The 22871-nt window shown below is 44.0% G+C and overlaps 4 protein-coding genes and 1 long non-coding RNA gene across 10 annotated transcripts in view; 2 read left to right on the forward strand and 3 right to left on the reverse strand.

Annotated features, from left to right (window-relative positions):
• LOC142884963 (uncharacterized) overlaps positions 1-22871 on the reverse strand; it is a 166555-nt gene that overhangs the window by 44771 nt on the left and 98913 nt on the right. The window lies entirely within an intron of this gene.
• cdc7 (cell division cycle 7 homolog (S. cerevisiae)) lies at positions 58-4312 on the forward strand. 2 transcript variants are annotated; one of them, XM_076020962.1, is made up of 12 exons: positions 58-217; positions 452-542; positions 978-1064; positions 1204-1339; positions 1461-1554; positions 1666-1808; positions 1931-2270; positions 2401-2508; positions 2636-2811; positions 2904-2986; positions 3149-3298; positions 3428-4312. In XM_076020962.1, the coding sequence occupies exons 2-12, from the start codon at positions 452-454 to the stop codon at positions 3871-3873; spliced, it is 1854 nt and encodes a 617-aa protein (XP_075877077.1). In that variant the 5' UTR covers positions 58-217; the 3' UTR covers positions 3874-4312. The 2 variants fall into 2 exon arrangements, with proteins under 2 accessions (XP_075877077.1, XP_075877078.1); XM_076020963.1 differs by having other exon boundaries at positions 1931-1994.
• On the reverse strand, positions 4501-9261 carry glmna (glomulin, FKBP associated protein a). The gene is made up of 18 exons (XM_076020964.1): positions 9199-9261; positions 8721-8846; positions 8513-8626; positions 8281-8389; positions 7942-8212; positions 7732-7831; positions 7460-7641; positions 7261-7314; positions 7056-7086; positions 6707-6796; positions 6570-6611; positions 6202-6275; positions 6029-6113; positions 5781-5890; positions 5570-5633; positions 5346-5481; positions 5198-5268; positions 4501-5106 (listed from the first exon to the last, which is right to left on the reverse strand). Exons 1-18 carry the CDS (start codon positions 9235-9237, stop codon positions 5017-5019), a joined length of 1788 nt encoding a protein of 595 aa, XP_075877079.1. The 5' UTR covers positions 9238-9261; the 3' UTR covers positions 4501-5016.
• rpap2 (RNA polymerase II associated protein 2) lies at positions 9575-18048 on the forward strand. 5 transcript variants are annotated; one of them, XM_076020960.1, is made up of 13 exons: positions 9575-9727; positions 9938-9983; positions 10791-10905; positions 11122-11220; positions 11324-11389; positions 11495-11583; positions 11702-11737; positions 11862-12927; positions 13049-13158; positions 13721-13801; positions 14821-14889; positions 17132-17220; positions 17823-18048. In XM_076020960.1, exons 1-13 carry the CDS (start codon positions 9691-9693, stop codon positions 17843-17845), a joined length of 1926 nt encoding a protein of 641 aa, XP_075877075.1. In that variant the 5' UTR covers positions 9575-9690; the 3' UTR covers positions 17846-18048. The 5 variants fall into 5 exon arrangements, with proteins under 5 accessions (XP_075877075.1, XP_075877071.1, XP_075877072.1 ...); XM_076020956.1 differs by lacking the exon at positions 17132-17220; XM_076020957.1 differs by lacking the exon at positions 17132-17220 and having other exon boundaries at positions 13052-13158.
• Positions 18652-22570, reverse strand: gfi1aa (growth factor independent 1A transcription repressor a). The gene is made up of 8 exons (XM_076020965.1): positions 22445-22570; positions 21436-21494; positions 21168-21361; positions 20845-21048; positions 20022-20437; positions 19634-19771; positions 19318-19483; positions 18652-19196 (listed from the first exon to the last, which is right to left on the reverse strand). Exons 3-8 carry the CDS (start codon positions 21277-21279, stop codon positions 19018-19020), a joined length of 1215 nt encoding a protein of 404 aa, XP_075877080.1. The 5' UTR covers positions 21280-21361; positions 21436-21494; positions 22445-22570; the 3' UTR covers positions 18652-19017.

Raw genomic sequence — 22871 nt, forward strand, 5'->3', positions numbered from 1 at the left:
ACCATCCTGATAACGTCTCCCATCATTTGTTATCGCGAGATTTGTTCGAAAATTCGCGCGACGTTTGTGACGTCAGTTTTAGCGCGGAGTTTGTTGGCGGAAAAGGCTCTAACAGAAGTTAGAACTATCTTGTTTCTGCCTCGGCAGCGGAGTAACGTTATGACGGCGTAGCGAACCGTAAACCTGTAGACACTCTTGACCTTGTCCAACCAAAGAGGTGAGTTTGTTTGTGTTTGCGTACTGTGCAACTCCATAGTTAACAAACAGCGTCCCCGCGCTAGCTAGCAGTAGCGCCCTGGTGTTGTCATTGGGTCGATGGCTGTGTTTCATGATAAGGCGGTATTACTCCAACTACTATTTTACAAAAACGCAATGATTGAAAGTGACCATTGCTCTGCGTATTATTTCCAAACTACGCCATCAGTTTTCACGTAAACATTGTTTTGTGTAGATGGAGTTGTCGCCTGTTCGCCCTGAAGCCATCAGCACAGACGGATGTGGTGTTAAATCTGACAGAGACAACAAGAAGTGCAAACTCCCGAGTAAGTTGAACGCGTCATAGTGTGAAAACGCACTGCTCATGAATGTAAACATATGAAAACTTTAGATGAAGTTCTAAATATATTTGCTCAACGGGTGCACGTGAATTGTTTGCAGGTTTCTAGCGTGTGCATTTATCTATTTTTTCAGTGTGGTCACTTGTTATGTTCACGGTGTTGTGAACCGACCAAGAAAGTACAGTTTTTGTCTGTAAAAAGTAAAATCACCAGAGTGATTTACATTATATTGAAAACCACTAGAGTGATTTACGTTATATTGTATATTAGTACTTTGAAATTTGCATTTTGTGTCTCAGTTTATGCAAGTTTTGACACAACGTTTTGTATGGCTGTGTTTTAAAGGACAGGGAGGTTGTTTCTTTTTTCACAACTAAATGTGTGTGTGTGTGACTGTGTCTGTGCCCGTGTTTTCAACAGGAGATGTGGAATTTGACATTGAGTCTCTCTACAAAGCGGTTCCTCAACTGGCTAAAGTCTTTCGCATCATAGATAAAATAGGAGAAGGTCAGTACTGCATGGATAAATATTATGTTTTTACTTTTTACCTTACTAAAATTAACTTTAGTTCATGCAGTTGTCACTTAAGAAAATGCTGTTTGGTGCATTGGGTGATGTGTTCCTGGTTTCTGTATCTCTGAATCAGGTACGTTTAGCTCGGTGTACCTGGGTGAGGCCCAGCTACGTGATGGGAGGAGAGAGATGTTCGCCCTGAAGCATCTCATCCCAACCAGCCATCCTACACGCATCGCTGCTGAGCTTCAGTGTCTTACCGTCTCTGGGTGAGTCTGCTCACACCTTCAAGTACAACATCATCCACCATACTTTTTCTTTTTTTCTCTCTGCCGAGAGAAAAAACTGTCAAAATTTGCTTTGCCACAATGTCTCTTTTTGTCTTTGCAGAGGAAGAGAAAATGTGATGGGGGTGACATACTGCTTCAGGAAGGAGGATCACGCTGTGATTGTCATGCCTTACATGGAGCATCAGGCTGTTGTGGTATGCTTCTGGTCACATGCCAGCTGGCAACTGTTCTCAATAACCGTTTGTGTGTTCACAACTTGTGGAACTAAAAACACTAAAACGCTTTATTCAAAACTTGATTGTCAGGACATCATTGGCTCAATGAGCTTTGAAGAAGTCCGGCTCTACATCTACCACCTGTTGAAGGCTCTGAGACACATCCACCAGTTTGGAATCATTCACAGAGACATTAAACCAAACAATTTCCTCTATAACAGGAACAACAAAACGTAAGTAAGACTCTTCATTGTTTGTGGGGCTAAGTCCGTTCACCAATGGTTTTGATTCGATTTTGAAACTGCTGTGTAATGAGCTCCTTCAACACAGACCTTTTCTCCTGTCTGTTTTGAAGGTATGCCCTGGTGGACTTTGGCCTGGCACAAGGCACAGCAGACACCCAAATCGAGCTGCTGAAGGTGGTGAGGCAGAGGCCGACGCAGAAAGGTGGAGGGAAACAAGACAACACGCAGCGGGGCAAAGCACCACATCGAGCCTCTTTGAAAACCACCACAGCCTCAACTTCACCACCTGGGCCTCCACAACAGTCCACAGCTTTACCACCTCCCTCCTCTTCATCTTCCTCCTCCACGGCTTCTCAGAAGGCACTGGTCAAAAGAGCACGATCTGTCACTGCCACTGTCACCACCACCACCACCACCACCACCAGCACTTGTCGCACAAAGCACTCAAAGGTGTCTGTGTTAAGTCAATACTATGGCTTTCCTGCTGTTTCTTTCTGTGTTTGGTGACAAAGCAGGGAAATTCTGCGTTAACTGTCTTTGCCTTTGATCACTTTTCACCGCTTGTTTTTGTTTACACCAGGACTTGCTGGACCTGCGTAAAGTGCACCGGCCCGTGTTTGGAGAGCGGAACCTGAACAGCTGCACTCCATCTCCGTCCACCACCAAACAGACTGCCAGTAGGACAGAGGTGAGCTCATGTTTCACGAGTATTTGCTGCTGAAATGCTCACTGTTCAGTCGTATTCATTCCTTTGTGAGAAATGAATTCATAAATGTAATCATTTTTTGAATTCTAAATGAAATGTCTTTACTTAGCTGATAAAACCCAGCAGAACTGAGGACGTAACCAGCCGAAGGCTGTCTGCGGTGAACAGGGGCCCAGTTTCTGCCCGCACTCAGAGCAGCAGCCACAGGCCGCAGCGGGCAGTGCAGCAGGGCCTCACCTGCAGCTGCTATCAGACTGACCATGTCTGCAATATCTGCATGTCCAGGTAAATCTGTCTCTAGATGGCACATCCATTAGCATGATCACTTTCTGACTCCTCATTCTCATCCTGCTTTGTGTTGCGTCGATATCATAAAGGAAGCAACAGGAGGCTCCCAGAGCTGGAACTCCAGGCTTCAGAGCACCTGAGGTTCTTACCAAGTGCCCCAACCAAGGAACAGGTTGGTCTGAAACCCAACCTGATGTTCACACATGTGCATGATATCATAATTCATAACTCATGCATTATTGCATTGTATAATAAGGCATATGGTACACATTATTTTCCATACTCTTGCTGATGTGTTGCATGCCTCTATGTCCTCTCTTATGCGCTCTACCAGCTATTGACATGTGGGCAGCTGGTGTGATTCTGCTGTCGCTGCTCAGTGGACGGTACCCCTTCTTTAAGGCCAGCGATGACCTGGTTGCCCTCACGCAGATCATGACCGTACGGGGCTCCAGAGAGACCATCAAAGCTGCTAAGGCCTTTGGTTTGTAGTTATTAATATTTATTAATTAATTAGTTATTAATTAAATGTTATTAATAAAAGTGTTTTGGTATCCAGTCAGCTTGCTCAGCCTCACTTTTTCAACCCATCTTTGCAACGGTGTGCATTCAGGTAAGGCTGTGGTGTGCAGTCGGGAGCTGCCTCGTCAGGACCTCAGGAGGCTCTGTGAGATGCTGAGGAGACGAAGGTCACCAGATGATGATGATGACGATGATGACGACGACGACGACGACGACGACGACGACAAAGCCAACAGAGACGACAGTAAAAAGGTCCAGGTTGATTTGACGATGTGTGGACCAGCTGAAGACAAACTCAAACAGCACAGAGATGAGTCGTCTCTGACAAACCAGCAGGAGGATCCAGGGAGCCAGGAAACCACATGCCTTCCTCGGCAGAGCTCAGGGAAAGGCTGCAAGGTGGGTGAGGGGGATCAGGGCTGGGACCGGGTTCCTAATGAAGCCTACGACCTTCTGGACCAGCTGCTGGACCTGAACCCTGCCACCAGGGTCACAGCTGCTCAGGCCCTGCAGCACCCCCTGTTCTCAGACCTGTGAAACTTCACGACCAGAGATGGTGGACTTTGGTTTAGACTGGATGCAGCAAACCCATCCCACAATAAACCAGCTAAGAGAATTCTGCCAAAAAGAACCAGTTTATTTCCTTTTGTCAGATTGTATTTTATTTTATATAAATATCAGAAGAGCCGTGTAGATTGGTTTACTAAGCAGTAAAAGTGCTTTCACCAGAGGCATTATCTCTTGAGTTTTATCTGCAGAGGTGATATTTGGCCTTATTTTTCACAAACTGAAGGTTCCATCATCTCTTTGATAAACTGGATATTTTGGGCTCTTCACTGTTTTAACATTAGTTTTTATGTCTGACAACAAGGAGACTTTATGCTGTAGAAAGGAGCTTTTATCTATCATCTGTGTTAATTTATTTTTCTGCCAGATTCTATTTGGTTTTTCAAATAAAAGGAAAAAATTGACTTAATCTTTTGACTTCACTGAAACGCTCACGACTCTTATACCCAAATACTTTCATTCATCATTTCAAAGTACTTTAAGTTATGAAGAATTTGATGTCGTTTATATTATAAACTCCTTAATTTACATGTTGAGCCGTAACATGAAAGTTTTCAGGAATTCTCTTAACAAAATAAGAGGGAAAATACACTGTACTCAACTGTAAAGAATACATTTATTTTAGTGGTGGTACCATCTTACAGTCATTCACATTTCCTTAAATCGATTCAGTAATTTACACAGCCAAAATTAGCTAAAGTAATTAGCTTTGAGAATCCATAAAATGAAATGGGGACCACTTGCACTAACTTTGTGTCAGTACAAAATAGCTCAAGACCGCTAGTTGGCTCACTTATTGTGCCACAAAGCTGTTCCAGATGCTGCTGTATTGCTAGGTTTAACCTATTGGTTGGGGAATACAGACGGTGCAGTGGTTGTCACTGCCTCTTCACAGCAGGAAGGTTGATGTTAGATTTATGGGCCAGCAAACTTTCTGTTTGAAGTTTGTGTTTAAATGGCAAAACAGACCTGCTGAAAACAATTCAATAGTCACATTTTAGAAACTGTAAAAATGAATGCGTCCCAAGCAGACGCTTATTGTCCGTACTATTCTCTGCACTTGTTGGCTCGGCCCAATGGGGACCCCTAGTGGCCAAAGCTTTGACTTCACCCTCACGGGCTCTCCTTCACCTCAGTGAGCTCCTCTATTCGCACCAGCACGCTCTGAATCATGTCAAACGTGTGCAGGGCTGAGTGCAGAGCCTGCAAGGACACACAAATGTTTTACAGGGTCAGTTTTGCACAAAAGCACAGATTCCCACTATGTGCAGACTATGGAAACTTGGAGACTGACCTCAATCTGAGACTCTGAAGTCATGTCTGGTAGCTTCTCGTCGCCGACAGACACAGACAGGATGGACTCCTCTGTAAAATAAAATATAGTAGATATAGATATAGATAGACAAATATAGAGAGAGACTAGGGAGACATTTAGTGTCCACCTTTCGTCTTGGTCCTCTTGCCCTCCATTGTGTTGCGGAGCTCCTGCTCATAATGAGCTCTCGACATGTTCACACCGAGTCGTAAAGGTTTTAAAAAGTTATCCTCAATTTTGTACAGCTCGGTCCAGATCCCTGTCTGCAATATAGAAAAGCAGCAGGGAACTTAATGAGGTTCATCGATCCACAAGGCTGAACTTTCCTGAGATATGAAACCATCGACTCACCCGGTTCTCTGTTACTTTGTCTCTGATGACGAGGTACCGCAGCAGGTTCAATGACTCCATAATTCTGTTTGAATATCACATGAACAAAGGATTAGAAGTAGATGTAAGTTATTCAAATTGTTCCAGAAATCGTTTGACTGGAATTATTTACACTGTTTATTTGCCCTTCTGTGAGTTTATAGGCTAACTGTTAACACACTTAATGACCAACCTGTCCAGGTACTGCAGGAGATCTGTCTCTGGACCATCTGGCAGAATGAGCACTTTGCGCAGCAGAGGCAGCAGGTATAATCCTTCGAACCAGGCATTACTGTTTTCTGTCTAAGAAGTAGAGAAGGGGTGGGAGTGATTGTGAGTGTCAGGAAATGGTCAGCAGCCTTTGGAAGTGGGTTTAGGAAAGCCTCACAGTGTTTGATACACAGTTCAGGTTCAGTTCAGTTGTGCCTTGGTCAATCTCACCTGCAGGGCAGAGTTGATCTGGTCTTTGATGTTCTTGATGATGTAGCCTTGCACGCCTGAGTGCCCACTGAGTTTCAGCATGTGCCTTTGAACAAGATGGCGAGTAAAGCTAATAAGCCATATGTGTGGAGTCACATGTTTGACATATTGGTACACATCAGGTTTGAGCTTACTGGAAAAAACTGTACTTTGCTTCAATATCAAACTTATCAATGCTCATCTGGAACACTTTAAGACCCCTGGTCCTCTGTTGAAAGAGAAGTAAAAGTATTAATGCTGGTCTGTAGTATTGATTCTAAAGTACTTGCATGTGAGCTGCTGAAATGGTGGAGCTTGATTCAACTTTAAAAGATCAGCGTTAAAGATTTCGTAGAATCTAACATCACGTCCTACTTGATGTCCCATCAGACTCCACACAAGTGTTTTTTTTTTAATGTTAACTAAAATATTTTCGTGGATAATTTAGCAATTTACCAAACTTAACTCAAGGATTTTAAGGATTGGTTGGGGTGAAATAGACAAATGTCAAGTTCACACTTACCAAATCCTGATTTTGACATATTGTCATGACATTCACCAAGTCCTGAAAACAGTGAAATCAGCAATTTAGTGCCGTGTAAAGTCAGAATCATCAACCTCTTAGCAAACACTCATGTCTGAGTCAATAATTGTGTTCACCTGAGCCACTGTGAGGAAGGTTTTGATTTCCAGCAGGTCTGCAGGTAGACTATTGTCATCCACCCGCACTAGACTCTTCTCATACAGTTCCTGAACGGCCAGATACAGTTTACAAATCAAAAGGAAAACTTCCATTCTTTTAGTCAATCAAAAAGACAGATATACAGAAGAATATTCTGCCACAAGCACATCAGCTTAGTGGTCTTAAGAGAAAAAGCCTCGTCTTAGAAGTGAAAAGAGGTGCAATGAGAACCAGATAGCTCACTGTTTTATTTTCCCCGTTAACATTTGTAAACTAGAACCACTAGCACCACACTTGTGTCTAACTAGCTGTTATAAATGTACTCACCAGTCCTTTAAGAATCCTGAAATCACCCATTCTGTAAACATTCAAATACAAGAGGGTCTCAATCAGTTCTCAGTCAAATGGCAACAGTTGTGTTTTAATGATACATGTTGGATTTTCCAAATGTCGAGTATTATGAAATTGTAAGTGGTAGAATTGCAACAGGCTATAACCTTTCAGCAAAGCTCTTGAAAGCCAAGATTTGTACCTGGACAGAAGGACAGAAATGTGCTCCATGTTGCACCGAAGACTAAAGACTGGACTGTAAAACACAAAGAATCAACATTAGTCATATGTTCCTTAAAAAAGATCTTATTTTTAGAACTAATCTGATGCAGAGTAATGTGCCCATTGCCAAAAATATTTCACCCTGGAGCAACATGAATCGATTTCCCCCTCCTTCTTACCTGAAAACACAGGGATATAAGTCGACAGCCAGGTGATGGACAAAGACGAGGTGAGCCAAGCAGGCCAGCGAGTCTTTAGGATAACGCACCTCCTCCTCCAGAAAGCCTGGAACCTGTTTCCTCCTCAACAGAGGCAGGAACACAAGGCTGGGAAGGGGCTCTCTGATGACCATGAGGGTGGTCTGCACATGAAACACACACAGAAATGACTTTAACAAACATCTGTATCAAAATGGCTTGTTTTTTTTTTGAGAACTGCAATGACTGAATACCAAAATCTCAGTGGCAAAATCCCTGAGTGGAGAGACAACAAGAGTGTCTGGATCCTTGAGTTGCAACTCCAGCAGAGGATGATTTAGAGCCTTCATACAGCTGTAGAGCATGGAACAATGAGCAGTAGGGCTGATGTTAACAACAGGTCCAGTGAGTTAGATTGCATCCTAGGAAGGATTTTACATGCAAGTCTCTCATTTTTCACTTACAACTTCAGCAGTTCCGTCTGCAGCTCATTGTCTTTGTCACCAGACGCCTTACTCACTGTCTGTTCCCCATTTCTCAGGGAGTGTTTGTTTGCCTCGCCAGCAAATGGTCTCACAAAGTTCATCAGTTGCGTGCAGCAGCGACAGAGCATGAATATGTCATCCTCCTCTTGCTCCTTGGTGTGAGGCACAGGCAGTTTGGCCAGCTGGTCCAGGAGGGAGGACAGGGTCATGCCCAGAGAGGAAGGCTTGTGGTTTCCCAGGCGTAGCAACACTGACAGGAACAGCAGAGAAAGGTTTTGTCTCAGTGTTTACAAGAAGACAGTCGCATGCTGCCTTTACCTTTCTGAAGAGGGATCAACAACAGAAGGATGCTCTCTGCTATGGCATCAGGGTCATCCTGCTCCAACTGCTCCAGCAGCCCAATGAGCAGCTCTTTGGGTCTACACACCTGAAAGCCCAAGAACACCGTCAAATTGCAATGCCCACTAAAGCCATGCTTGACTCATTGGTGAACAATTCCATTATAAGTCAGTTTTAATCAATATCTTTCTGAAAAAAAAACTAAACACACCTTTAGCAGGTAATCGAAAATGGACAGGCACTCTTTGAGGCTCTTGTCTTCTTTCTTCAGGAAAACCTTAATCAGGGGAGGCAGCAGGTTCCACCCCAAACTTTTCACTATGTCCTACACAGACAGATGGCGGAAAGTTATTGGAAATTAAATACTTGTGTCACTCAGTTAACATCTGGCAAATTCAGGGCTACTCAAAGAATCCCACCTGATTCTTATCATCCAGGACGATGCTGAGGACCTGGGCTCCATTTCCCTCCTCAATGCAAGTCCGTCCAGAGATAGTGAAGACATCGTGATCCTCTGTGGTGTAGTTCTCCTCGGGCAAGGCTTGCTGTGGGAAATGAAAAGTTACAGGGATAAAAGGAAAATGACAGCAATTTACTTGCAAATGAGATAATTCAATTCAAAGCTTCTTTTGGTGCTGTTTTCTGTTCTGCATGAATAAGAAACACGTCTTGACCCATCTGTCATATTAAACTGATCTGAATAATTCTTAGTTTTGTGGCATGACAGTCTTTTAAATAATTTCTGACACCTTATAATAATATAATATAAATATAATGTGTAGCATAGGTGATTGCAGCACAAAAGAATGATAAATCCTCTTCGTTTCAATAGATTTTATTCTCAGCAGTTGGGGGTATTTGTGCAGATGGGTTGTAAAGGTATCCTCAAGTACTCACACATCTCTGGACCACATCACTGAACTGCTCCAGAGCCATCTCTACTGTCAGAGGGCCGTATCTCTTTAAAACAGAACAGTTGGTTATGCAACTAAATACTATCATGTAATAACCGTAGTTCCCTTTTTCGCTCTGACTTCATGAAAGTAGTAAGAGATACCACAGTGGATAGCTTGCCATGGGAAATGGAACACAACGGATGCTGAATTAGCTTAGCTGCTACCCGAAACATTTTTTTTTTTATTGATAATCAGATTATTAAAGAATTCACCCCCGCCCAACGCACAAGCAGCACATTTTTAAATTGACAGACTAGAGCAGTGTATGGAATACACACCTTGGACACCGACATCATCCAAAACAACCCACCGAGAACAGCCACGCTACCTGGAAGAGCTACTAAAGACTAGATTGTCCCTTTGTGCGCGCCGTAGGGTGACATACGTCATAGTTCAAAGTTTAATCTGGGGAAAACAGGAAGCACGCAGAAAAATGGAGGAGAAGAGAGGCTCTAAAGTTAGCAAAAAGGGTTCGTTTCCACAATTTTATTCTTGTTAAGTTATTTTTAATGATCGTAAGTTTTGCAGAATCCGGATGTCAAGTGTAAATATGGTGTAGAGCAATGTTATAACTGCACACTGTAAAACAAACTTACTAAAGTGAGAACCGCCACGCTGAAATGTACATATAGAGGAGCAGTGGTAATTTCTGCCCATCCGTCTTCTTGTTTTTGCGACAGGAGGGAAACGAGCCAAAGCACTGACTGCTGAGGAAGAAGCCAAAAGGTTTGAATAAGCCTCTATTGAGGATAATATCAAAGTAAAGTCGGTTTTTGTGTGAACACCGGAAGGTTATTCGCTCCAAAGCTTTCATTTCAGCTTGGTTGAAAAAAATTCTAAATTCTACCAGGTATTGCTTCCCTGAACAATCAGATTTATTCCATTACCTTTCTCCAGATTGTCATGGTGATTCATAAAATAAATGTAGATCACTGTTGTGTTCAAATAAGTCGCTCATCCTCAACTTTATTATAATGTTTTTATGTAAAGTTTTGTATCCGCCCGAAAAAGCGTTAATAATGTTTTATGCTGACTTGTATATTCTTTGACAATATTGCAAAATAAAAGAAAGCACGCACGCACACACACACACACACACACACACACACACACACACACACACACACACACACACACACACACACCAATAGTGTTTAATATCTGCTACAGAAAAACCACAGGAGTTTCATTTGTTAAAGCCAAATCTTTAGGTTAGGTAATTATCAGTACAGACATGTTGTTATTTCTCATTTACTTACTAATTACTGGTTCCTGACTTTAAGCAGTTGATTGCAGCAATATTTTGATGGTAAACTTGCTGTCCTTATGTTGCCCGTGAACAATAAAACTCCAAAGTGACTGTTCTTATTATTATCAGATCTAATCTTCACTATTGCAGGAAAAGTTAAAATTATTTATGTCTAACTTTGTAAAAAAAAAAAAAAAAAAAAAGATAAACAATGATTAATTTTAGAAACAGTTGAATAGCGTTATCAATACTTGTTGACAAATAATGATTTTGTCTTGTTTTAGGAGAGAGGAATTAAAGGAAAAGTTGAGCGAGAAGTTGGAGTTGGAGAGAAGAGCCCTAAAGGTTGTGGAGCGCCTCCTAGAGGACAGTGTGTCCGAGGACTTCCTGATCGACTGTGTATGTTTCACTGATTTCCCGATGGTTGTTTTAATAGTGTCTCCCCCCAAGTTTAAGTGATGTTTAATATTTGTGTTTTTCTTGTATTTATATGTGCAGGTTAGGGTGGTAAATTTCTTTGTGCTGTTATATTATATGGAACATTTTTGTAGATTGTCATATTTAAGTTATATTTAGTTGATCTAATTTTTTGATTGTGTTTGCGTGTATTCACAGGGAAGACTAATCACTGCGGCTAATTACAAAGATGTTATTGAGGAGAGAACCATTGCTAAACTGTGTGGTTATCCCTTATGTCCAAATTCACTGGGCCAGGTGAAACTCTTTCCATCACTCTTGAAAGCAATGTGTGTCATCATTTCTAGCTGTAGTTTTCTCATGACTCACAGCTCCCTTATTTTGCCTGTATTTTTGTTAGATCCGGACTCAAAAGTATAAAATCTGCACTAGAACCAATAAAGTTTATGACATCACAGAACGTAAGGTGAGTTCTGCTAAATGCAAAACTAAATAAAAATTTTAATCAAACACTATTTCAAGGTGAAAAAGTAAAAAAAGAAATTAATTTAAGATCTCTTTCTGTGGTTAGTGTTTTTGCAGTAACTTCTGTTACAAAGCCTCCAAAGATTTTGAGCTTCAGATATCAAACACCCCTCTTTGGCTGAGGCAACATGAAAAGTATGTATCTTGTTTCTATCCCTGTCCTAACTAACTGCTGAATATCTTCCCCATATGTGCAAATACAATGAGAATATTTCCAATATTCATGTGTTTTTATTTTTTCTCTTACTTTCAGTCCGAAAGAAATTAAACTAATGAAGAAAGGAATTGGGTACGTATTCATTATGGTAAACATTGAATCTAACAAAACACTCCCTATTGTGCGTTTTCTAAGCAGGAAATACAATACATTTTTACAATGAATAGATAATTGAGTGTCACTCCTGCATCTCCAGGGGCAGTTCTGGTGAGGAGGTGGTCCTCTCAGAGAGGTGTCTCCAAGAAAAAGACATCGAGGACCCTCTGGCTACCCAAGCTGAAGACCTCCTCGGCTCTGGTCGGCATTCTGCAGCTACCAACATCAGCCACAGTGACGGCAGCGACATGGAGGAGGAACAGGAATTTGTCTCCAGCGTGGTCTCCCAAGGACGCGGACGCAGGACAGTGCACTGGGATGACCTGCCTCACCATAAGGATAGAGATAAGCCTGAACAAAGGTCTGTGCAGCGGCAAGAGACACAGACCGGTGAACCATCGATGGAGGACCAGCGTGTCAAATGTGGCGATGGGATCCCAACAGAAGATGAAAACAGGCTAAAGTTGCATTTGTGTAAATCAGCAGTCAAAGAGGATGTTGACAATCAGCATCTGTCATTGAACGCGGTGAACACTAACGGAGACAAGATATCAGAGGATGTGGAAAACGCGACACGGAATCTTCATTTGTGTAGTTTGTCCGATGCGGCTCCCCGTCTGGTTGACTCGGCGTCTGTCAAAACAGACGGACCAGCGTGTGCAGACGGCAGACGCACAACAGAAAGTGAACTCCTCCCGTCCACCAGCCACACGGACGGGAATCCAGACAGCCACCAGGCGGCTTCAGCAAACCCCAACATCTCCCAGGTGGGAATGAGCAAGAGAGGGGCAGCCGCTTTACGTGACCTCCTCAGATGCTACGGTGCCGCAGCCAAACCGGACACCATCCGGCTGAAGCTGCTGGGAGGCCTGCGGAGGACGTTTGAAGAATGGTGCACCGCGGCAACCCAGGAGTTCCTCTACGGCAGCAGCTGCCCACACCGTGTGCCTTCTCCCAAAGTCTCCAACGGAAAGGAGGAGGAGGAGCTGGATGAAGACGACCTCGCTGATGATGCGACTGATGAGGACGGACAGGGAGCGTCAGCCAAGGTGCCAGACTATGAGAAGCTGCGGGAGGAGGTGCAGCAGCAGGAGCAAAGAGTCAGAGGGTTTTACAAGGGGACCTGGAGTGCATCTGAGAGGGTGGAGGACACGCCTGGAGAGAAGGTGGGCAGATGACATACTCTTGGACAAACAGGGCCCTTGTTTGTTGTAATTCAATCTGCAAACAAATGAAAATTGTGTTTTTTTTTGCTTCCTCTTTTTGACATTCTGCCTGTCCTTCCAGCAGGTGACGGCCCAGGACCGGAGCACTAAGGACCCAGTTCTGCCACTGGTTGACTCTCAAGCTCAGCACCTCATCCAGAAACGAATCACTGTGGAGAGACTCAACAGCTGGTGAGTCCATGATGCATTACAAATGATTAGGGATCAGATTTAAAGCTAAAGGTGCTACAATAGCCTCTGCTACTGGCCAGGGTTTTTTTTTTTCATCTGCCTTCCCAGCAGAGTGCAGCCTCAAAGAGGACACCGGTAGAAATGCCTTGATTAACAAAGAAAGAAAGAAAGTGTGATGGTTTCTTAGAAACAACAGCTTAGTTTAGTCAGTTTAGGTTGTTTTCGGCAAGGACAAAATTATTAATCGTACTCGGCATATTCTGCACGATAAATTTGATGATTGGCTCCTTTGCCTTCCCAACATTTACTTTAAGTTTGAAACATATTGGCTGACAAAAGAAGGAACTAAAACCCCTGATTACTGCCCAGCTGAAAAAGGCCAACAAAGGCCAGTGTCATGAAAAAATGATTCTCCTGCAAGCCTCCATCAGTTTAGTGAAGCACTTCCTAAGTGTGGCATGGATGCTTTTGTTTAAGCTGTTTGTCTTTAAAGACCCTTTTCACCTTCCTTCAGTAGAGTAACATCCACTTTTCTGTTCATCTTCTCATCTTTGCACTGTAGCCTGAGAAATATCGTTGGTCCTCTGCGTCTCACCATGAACAACATCTCCACCGACCTAAACAACCTGGTCCGGACATTCAGGTCAGTGCAACACATGCACAGACACACACACACACACACACACACACACACACACACACACACACACACACACACACACACACACACCCTCTTCTCTGCAAGTGTGCTTGGTTAAAAATCACACAATCACACTGACGCATACAGTTTCCTTGCGCACTGACAAAGCACAAAATGTGTGAGTCCTAAGTGTCATTTCTAACGTGCCGAGGAGGCTAAAAACCCAGGTGCTATTGTTTGCATTTGTGAGAATCAGAGTTTCTGTTTTACTCTCTCAGTGCAAACATGTCCCGCTGTGCTGCACCTTTTAAGCACATCTTTGACAAAGGAAACAAACGTGAGGTTAAAAATGAATGTGTTGCTTATTTAGTGATAATTGGTGATTTATTGCACTTCTCCATGAGTTATCACATTATATCTGGAAGGAGATTGACATTAACTTTCTACGTTTACGTTAGCATTTTGCTTTAGTTATTTGAACATCAGTTGCTGGTTTTTTTTTGTTTTTTTTTTGTTTTTTTGAATAAAATGGTAAAACTAACTAAACAGAACCTCCATTGTCACAACTGGGTTTCTTTGTTTAGAATTAAAATAGCATTTTAAGTCACCTCCCTTCATGATAGAAATGTGACATATATTGTGGGCCGGTCAAACTTTTCAAACACTTCCTGCCATAGACGTAGTTTGTCTCCCCGCTGGCTGCTTAGGATGTTTTCAGCAGTGGTGCTATTAAATCACCATGTGTGAGTAACACCTCCAGAGTCCTGCTTCCAGGAATTCTCCTGCTGCTGCCAGAGGCCTGGTCCGACCACTGGCTTAAACCAAAGAATAAACACAGCGCTGTCACATACATCATTGCACTCTTGCAGACGCTGTTGTTTGTTTGTTTGCTTGCTTGCTATTTTGTTTTTCGATCTGCTGCACATTTCACGTCCATGTTCACCTTTGTGATAAGATTTTTTTCTGCACTTCATGTGGCTAACAGGCGCTTTTTTATTTTTCTATTCATTCGATGACTGCAGGTTCACCAACACAAACATCATCCACAAAGCTCCACAGTGGACTCTGATAGCTGTTGTTCTCCTCCACCTGTAAGTTTGAAGAGTGTGTCTGCGTGTGAATATAAGTAACATCGTAGCATTTTTAGTCCACGACCAACAGAAAAATCAAGAATCAAGAACTCTTTTTTTCCAGGAAACACACCATGTCAGCAAGCTTAAAACCACAGACCAGAGGTGTAAAACTGTCTGGCTTTAACTACACTGAGGGCGGGACGGTGGTTCTGCTAAAATAACTGGACTAAATTTCCACCATCTTAGTGCTGTAGTAACAGATTGTGGCAGAGTGATGCAGCAGTCATAATTAATGGCACATAAAAGCTTAAGTCAATCTTTGTCTGTATTTCTATGCCCACAAACACGTAGAGTCGCTCAACTTTGAATATTGTTGATGAAGTTCTGCCTCAGAGTTTAACGATGCTTTCATTAAGCAGGTAGCCTGGACCATATGGTGTGTGTGTGTGTGTGTGTGTGTGTGTGTGTGTGTGTGTGTGTGTGTGTGTGTGTGTGTGTGTGTGTGTGTGTGTGTGTGTGTGTGTGTGTGTGTGTGTGTGTGTGTGTGGCCTCACTGCTAGTTTTCATGGATAGTTCCTGCTGTTCCCCTCTGAGTACACAATGCAATGGTCAGATCACAGTCTTATCTCTTCTGATTGCCCCACTCAAGATCCGTGACACAGGGACGTCCAGCCAACACAGAGCTGTTTTTTTGGGTGCAGACCATCGAGTTAAACATACACAGAAACACTCGTCGCAACAGATCCTGTATGCATTTGCCTGGTGCCGTAGCTGGGAAAACTTTCACCTGATGCGGCCGGAGTTACTCTGATTTATGACCCCACTCACTGTAATATCATAAATTGCATTGTGAGCTCTTTGTAGCCTAACAAAGGAAGTGTGTGTGTTGTGCGGCTTCAAGCACAGGGGGAAAACACAAATCTGTAACTCACAGGGCAAAGCATGCTAATGGCTGACTGAGGTTAGAAAACATGGTCATAGACTGGAATCAAACAAGGTGGGAGAAGCGCTTTTTTAACAGACAGTCGTTGTTGGATTTGTCATTCTTTGCCATCATTCTTCTTCTCCAGTCTACACTCGTTCTTTATTGAAACTGCACGTTGCCGTTTTTCACATGCGCCACCCTCGATTTGATCGGTTCTCATTAAACTTCAGGCCCCCTCCGTCCTTTCAGTTCCTCCACCATGAATAATTTGGTGCGTGGTCTAATCTGTCTGCTGCGTGGCAGCTGCGGGGCTAGTCTGGCCTCTATTGTGGAGGCCGGCTGAATAATGGATGCCCCTGCTGCAACACTAGACCCCGGGGTGAACCGGAGATGGACCCAGCCAGCAGCGGTGCACCTCCACACAGGTAGACATAACAGGTAGAGTGTGGAGGGGGTTGGGAGGGGCGAAGAGGTGCACCTTTTGGCCATTTCAAGCTTTTCACTGGTTAAACTTGAATTAGTGAGACCCCCAAAAAAATCAATGTGAGTTTATCATGCTAAGCTTAATAAGAAAATATGCACTAACATCATGAAGGCATGGGCCTCTGACTGTCGCAGCTGAGAGGTTTACAGGAGATTTAGCTCGTCTGTCAATTGTATGGGGACAAGAGTACACATTCACGCTAGACAGCACTACACTGACACAACAATATGCGTACAAGTTTAATATAATACAGCAGACAAGGGCAATGGCGATAATTCGCGAGATGAGCGCCAATTGAGTTTACCATGATTTTCCCATGATTGTACTCGTGCCACAGTGTGACCGTCGCAGGCTGCTCCCAGCAAAGTCACACTTGGTTGAATGTGTGAGAATGTTTTTGGTGTGTGAGGTGTTTTCAAGAGACCAGTGCGTCTTGTGAATCACAACACAGACAAACCATTAAGTTGTAGTTTCTTTTTACACAAACTGTTATTGGTGCCTGAGTCAGCCAAAAGCTGCGTCTGTGGTGCCTGGACATTTTCTTTTAACGTTTTTTTTGAGATTGGGCCCTTCAATGAAGAACAAAAGACGAAGGGATGATAGGAAATTAGTTTATCTGGTAAAAGGTTTTCAAAACCTTTCTTTATAAGACATAGAAACAATCATAAAGTAAAGTAAGCCACAGAAATTAAAATTCACATTTGTGCATTAAGTCAGAATTGGCCGGGGATGTTCAAAGTGCGTTAGTAAACCCAGTTCCGTTCTGTTATTCCTCTCAGAATCCCTTCAAGCAGGGAGAGGTATGAGTGCCCTTTGTGACATCGCTCTGGTTTTTTTTTTTTTTTTTCCAGAAACGTGTGTTTTCAGCACATTTGCAGAAAAGTGGGGAAAGCAAAAGAAGTGAGAGATAAACAAGGACAGGACAGAGACACGGCTTATTGTAAGAAAAAATAAAGAATTTTTGCCTTTAATAAAGACGTACCTGGTTATCAACAGCTAAAGTTGGCAATGGTCGACTGACAAGATACTGTTGTTACACTACAGCAGCTAAACTTTGTGTTTGTTTATCAGGTGAACATGGAGAACGTTGGATGCTTACTAAAAATTCACAAAATGATTTGACTCAGTATCAAATCTATGTATTCAATATGCCTTGAGTTAAGTATAAACAGATAGGAAAGAGGAAGAAGCTTTTTTGAGAAAAAAAAGTGTGTGTGTGTGTGTGTGTGTGTGTGTGTGTGTGTGTGTGTGTGTGTGTGTGTGTGTGTGTGTGTGTGTGTGTGTGTGTTCTCCTTCATTCTTTGAGAAAAGTTGTTTTTCTTAATGTCAGACTCACTGAGTTACCTTGAACTCTCCATACACACCTTATCACCTGCTACTTTAATAGTCATCCATGTGGAGTGAATAACAGGAACTTTTTACCCTCGATGTTCCCTCACGGCCATGGAACCTGTCAGTTTATCGGATGATTTCACTCTGTCACAAATGTGAAATATTGAAATGTGTGTGAAAGATTGTGAGCGAGTGATTTTTGTCTTCCAGGTTGTGCGAGGTGTCTCCAGTAGTCAGAGAGGCCTTGGCCACGCCGCCATCCATCAAGTACTTGGACACGCTCACAGCCGAGCTCGGCCTTGAGGAGCAGGACCTCCCTGACTTGGTGCAGGTGTTTAAAACCGCTGCACAGTGACCGCCACAACCTGACGGATGCCTCAAAATCATGGCAATGCTCTTTGTGCTTGTTTGAATAAAGAGAAAACGTTGCACATCACGCCTCTGTGTGTTTTAGTTTGGATCCGGTTCCCAGCGGCAGCACCGTGTGCAGGCTGCTGACTCACGGTTGACTACATGCGCAATCTGTGGCGATGATGTGAGCAAATCACATCCTTGAACGTTTTTTTTCCACCTCTGGATGTTTAACCAACGTGCGTTTAAAGAAATCACACCCAGCATTTTTCCAGTGGAACGCCCATGTGGACACGCTGATTGCTGCTGGCCTGCTGCTGCAATAAAAGTAGCGCACGGCCACTGACTTCCTTCACAGGGACCTTTATGGCACCATCCTGGCATTTGTTATATGCCTGGTGCTATCGGTGTGTGTGAAAATATTTGGCTTTGAACAGGTGGCGCGCGCAGCCAAACGTTTTCCTATTTTGTCGCAGAGGTAGAAGTTGCGCCTGTCGTGCAGAACGGCGGACGTGATTGATGACCTGCACGGTTCCGCACAGCTTCTTTCTTTCGTTCCTTCTTTTTTCAACAGCAAATCAATAATCAGTGGGCCCAGGCCTCAGAGGGGCCTGATAGTGTCTGTGGCCTCAGAGGGGCCTGCTACACTGGGAAAAGGATTGGGAGCTGCAAACACCAAGCAGACAGCTGAGGTGTAAAAGTTAATATTTAATTAGAGGATTTTCAATTTTGAATTTTTTTCAAAATTTAATTTCCAAAAAAACAAAGCAATGCCTTTGGTAAGTAACTGACATTGACATCAGTCTTGGACATCAACATTTACCTTTATATATTATAACATTTTACCAATAAATGACAAAATTCTCATCTCCATGAAATAAGATAAAATATTTTAAGGCTAAATAACTGCAATACACAAATTAAAGGGGAGAGGGTTTCATTAAATAAAGTAAAACACAAGCGTCCAGCTATCTATTTACACTTCTATCTACACACAGTGGCTGCATTAACAGTGCAGGACGTCACACCAGGTGACGCCCACCCGCCGTGTTGTTTATTTGAGTCCGTGCTGCGTCTCCTTGTGTCTCCTCAGGTCCACTTTCCTCTGGAAGCCCTTCCCGCACAGGTCGCAGCTGAACGGCTTGAAGCCCGTGTGTTTCCTGCTGTGTGTGATCAGGTTGGAGCTCTGGCTGAAGGCCTTTCCGCACACCTGGCACTTGTGCGGCTTCTCACCTTCCATGACAAAAGCAAGAGAAGATTTTTTTATGTGCATGGTGCAAACTCCTCTTGTTTTATTTTTTTCTACATTCATGGATCGCCTTTCTTTTTTTTCTTTTTTTTTAATGATTCCTACCTGTGTGGATGAAGGTGTGCTTCTTCATGTCCGACTTCTGGTGGAACCTCTTCCCGCAGTACTGGCACGGATAAGGCCGCGTGTCGGAATGGATGAGCAGATGCGTTGAGAGCGTGGAGGAGCGCTTGAAGCTCTTGCCGCAGATTTTGCAACTGAAGCTCCTCTCCTGCGAAATGGTCACCACGAGACATCACATAGTTAGGGTCAGGCTGCTCTGGCCTGCTGCTGCTGCTACAATAGGCTACAAGGGGCCTCGTTCCTCCGCACAGAGGCCGTGTTGAGCGAGCGGCGAGGCCTTGTGCTGCTTCATGGTTACCTGCGAGTGGACGGCTCTGTGCTGATCCAGGCTCACTGCGTGCCCGAATGTCTTCCCGCAAATCCCGCACTCGAAAGGTCGCGTCCCACTGTGTGACCGTCGCACATGCACTTCCAAGCCGTGAGGAGTAGAGAACACCTTGGAGAGAAATAGAAAGAGGGAGGGAGAGTGAAAAATTAGCAAAAGCCTGGACTATCATTATATATATATATATAGTTTCAATGTAAATGTATATATATATATATATATATATATATATGTGTGTGTGTGTGTGTGTGTGTGTGTGGTGTGTGTGTGTGTGTGTGTGTGTGTGTGTGTGTGTGTGTGTGTGTGTAACTTCGTGTGCTTTTAGAACAATCTAAATCTAACAGGGCAATATGCTTCCTACCTTGCAACATTTAATGCACTTAAAGGATCCGCTTGACTCCACGGCGGAACACATGAAGTCACTCTCGGACTTGATTTCCACGTCTCGGGGTTTTTTCTTCACATCCATGTAGAAGTCGTCTGCGTCCCGCACGCTGCACACCGGATGAGCCGGTGACTGGTAGTCCTGGTACTGGCAGCCGGAACTGGATCGCCGCTGTGCGTAAGACGGCCCGGTGCCGGTGCCGCCGTCCTCCGCGCCGTACACGCTGACAGGTGACAGAGGCTCCCTGTGGCCCTGCAGACTGCGCTGGTAGGGCCCCTGGACCAGGTGCCGCAGCTCGGAGCTGGAGTATGCCGTCCAGGCGTAAGGGAAGAGTGGGGGGATGCTGAAGTGGTGGTCGTCCTCAGCCGAAGGAGTGGAACATTTGTCCGAATCTGGTGGAAAATGTGGGTCATCATTAGAACCGGAGAAAAATGCTGCAATTTTATATCAAAGACAATGTATAAAATAACAAAATATCATGAAAGAAAAATATGATTGTTGTACCCACAAATCGTGACAATTACGTTGATTTGAATTATTACGTTTTTGGGCATGTTGGTATTCGTAAAAATAAATCAAATCAAAACAAAATAAAATAAAACTAAAATCTCATAGAAAGACGCGGAAGTTTTGGTATATTTTTAAAGTTGACAGGGAGTCATGAATATTTGAACTTATCACATTTTAGAAGCCCAAAACAATTAAAATGTGATCAAATGACAGCCGACGCAGCTGTGCAGTTTGTGTTCGTGACACTTCTTGCGGGAGTAAGTCTGGATGAAAGTGTGTGTAAACGCACCTGGGGAGGACGAGGGAGACGGCGGACGCCAGAAATCACAATCCGAGCTCCGGTCACACACGCTGCCACCGCAACTCAGCGGAGAGCCGGAGGACAGCGAGCCTGGGGACAACATCCTGGAACCGGACGCAAGCCTGTCCTCGCCGGCACTCACATCCTCTCTGGGCTCCGACTTGGAGACAAAGTCCGCCTGAGATTTGCTCTCTAAGACAACAATAGAACGACAAGGGATGAAGATGATTTATTTTATTTTATTTTTTTAAATCCCATGTGTGGTGTTTTTCCACCGATCCCCGTGCGTAATTGCGCTCAAAGGAACCCACCTGCGCACACGTGTGCCAGAATCACATCCAGGCCGCCGTGGTGGTCGTCCAGGCCGCGGGGCTGGTGGTAGCTGTGGGCCCGTTTGCTCTTGACCAGGAACGACCTCGGCATGGCTCCTACAGCGGCGCTGTGAGGCTCTGAAACCGTCTGCTGCAAACTCGCCTCTGACTTTATCTGCCGTCAGATTGGGACACTAGTTGACATGCGAGACAGCGTTGGGATTTCTGGCAGACTATTACGCATGTGCAGAGAAGCAGTATCGTTTACCAGGTGTCGCGGGGGCAGGTGGCCAGAAGCAGGTCCAGCCCTTCACCACCCCGGGACCCCTGCAGATATGGGATTGGAAAGATATTGTGTGTCCTTACAGATAGGAAGAAAGAGGCGCGCACTCACTCTTTACAGGAAATTCAGAACTGCGCCCAGGTTTTTTTTTTTTTTTTTTTTTTTTTTTAAAAAAGCTATATTATGCCGGATTAAACCGCCATTGATTCAGTTGACAGCTATGCATACCTTTATCCCCATTATCTTGAAATCATCTCGATCTATATTTTTTACTGGAACTTTCTGATCAATCTGTAATAATCCAGGCGATAAAATCCAAAATCTTGCAATGCAAATGTTTAGGAGGTTTAGAACAAGTTTTAAACGCTAACCGGCAATCAAGATTTATTCGTGCCGAACAAGACAGACTATCAAAACAATCCAATTTTGGTTGTGATTAAAGGTGGGTCTCTGTCCTGGAGTCTTCCTGTGATGGATAACGACCTGTTTGTTTGACTGCTTGTTGTAAATTGATCCTGCTGACGGCCGCGGCGCACAACAGCCTGTCGGTGGGGAGCTGCGGTGTCCCTTTACACTGACACTGCTTCAGTTTACCGGCACTGACTTCGGCCTCATTGTGCGTCGCTGATGGCCGGGCCCCCACCGTCCACCTCTGAAGGACCCTGCAGGGAAACTGCCCGCAGGGGGACGCGCAGTACGCACGGCGCGCGTGGTGGATGATTAAACCCGCAAGTTGGTTGGAAATCTCTCAGGCTCAAATCATAGCGAAGATTTGGGCTCCGTTCAAGGTCGCACCAAAGCAAAGTCGCATCGATTTCTCCCCCCTCTGCCTCCCCAGCAGCAGCAGCAGCAGCAGCAGCGCTGCCACCTTGCACCATGTGGGAACCCAGTTTGTTTGATACAGCTGCAACAAGTCGGCCGTGAGACCTGCAAGCAAAGGGCGAGATAGACACCGAGAGGCAATAAAGCCTGAAAACACATGTGCCATACTCACACAGTGCGACGCTGCAGGCAGTAAAAAGGGCTCAGCTCTCGAGAACAAACACCATCCTCAAGTTGCTCCACGCAGCTGTAAAACCTCAGACCACATAGCCCTCCAACCCTTCTCACTCACTAACTCACTTCTCTCTTTCTCCCCTCCCTCCTTCGTTAAGGCATTCGCACTTAAATCAAACATACAAACAAACAAAATGCAGATTCATGGTGTGATGGGCCATTTAAAAGAATAAAGATATTGGAGTTTCTCTCTAGTTCTTGTCTAAAGTCAGATTGGAAGCAACTTCTATTGTCCTCAGTGAATCAGTCGAATTGTACCCTTTGTCACTATTTGAAACTCATAAACTAAGACCTCAACTCTCTAAAATTAATTGAGAGTGACTGTTTCAATGAATAATACACTTTAGTTAATTACAAGTAATTAC

This window comes from Nelusetta ayraudi, unplaced genomic scaffold, assembly GCF_046127955.1.
Source record: "Nelusetta ayraudi isolate G7.1 ecotype Tasmania unplaced genomic scaffold, CSIRO-AGI_Nayr_v1 ptg000011l, whole genome shotgun sequence".
Taxonomy (NCBI): Eukaryota; Metazoa; Chordata; class Actinopteri; order Tetraodontiformes; family Monacanthidae; genus Nelusetta; species Nelusetta ayraudi.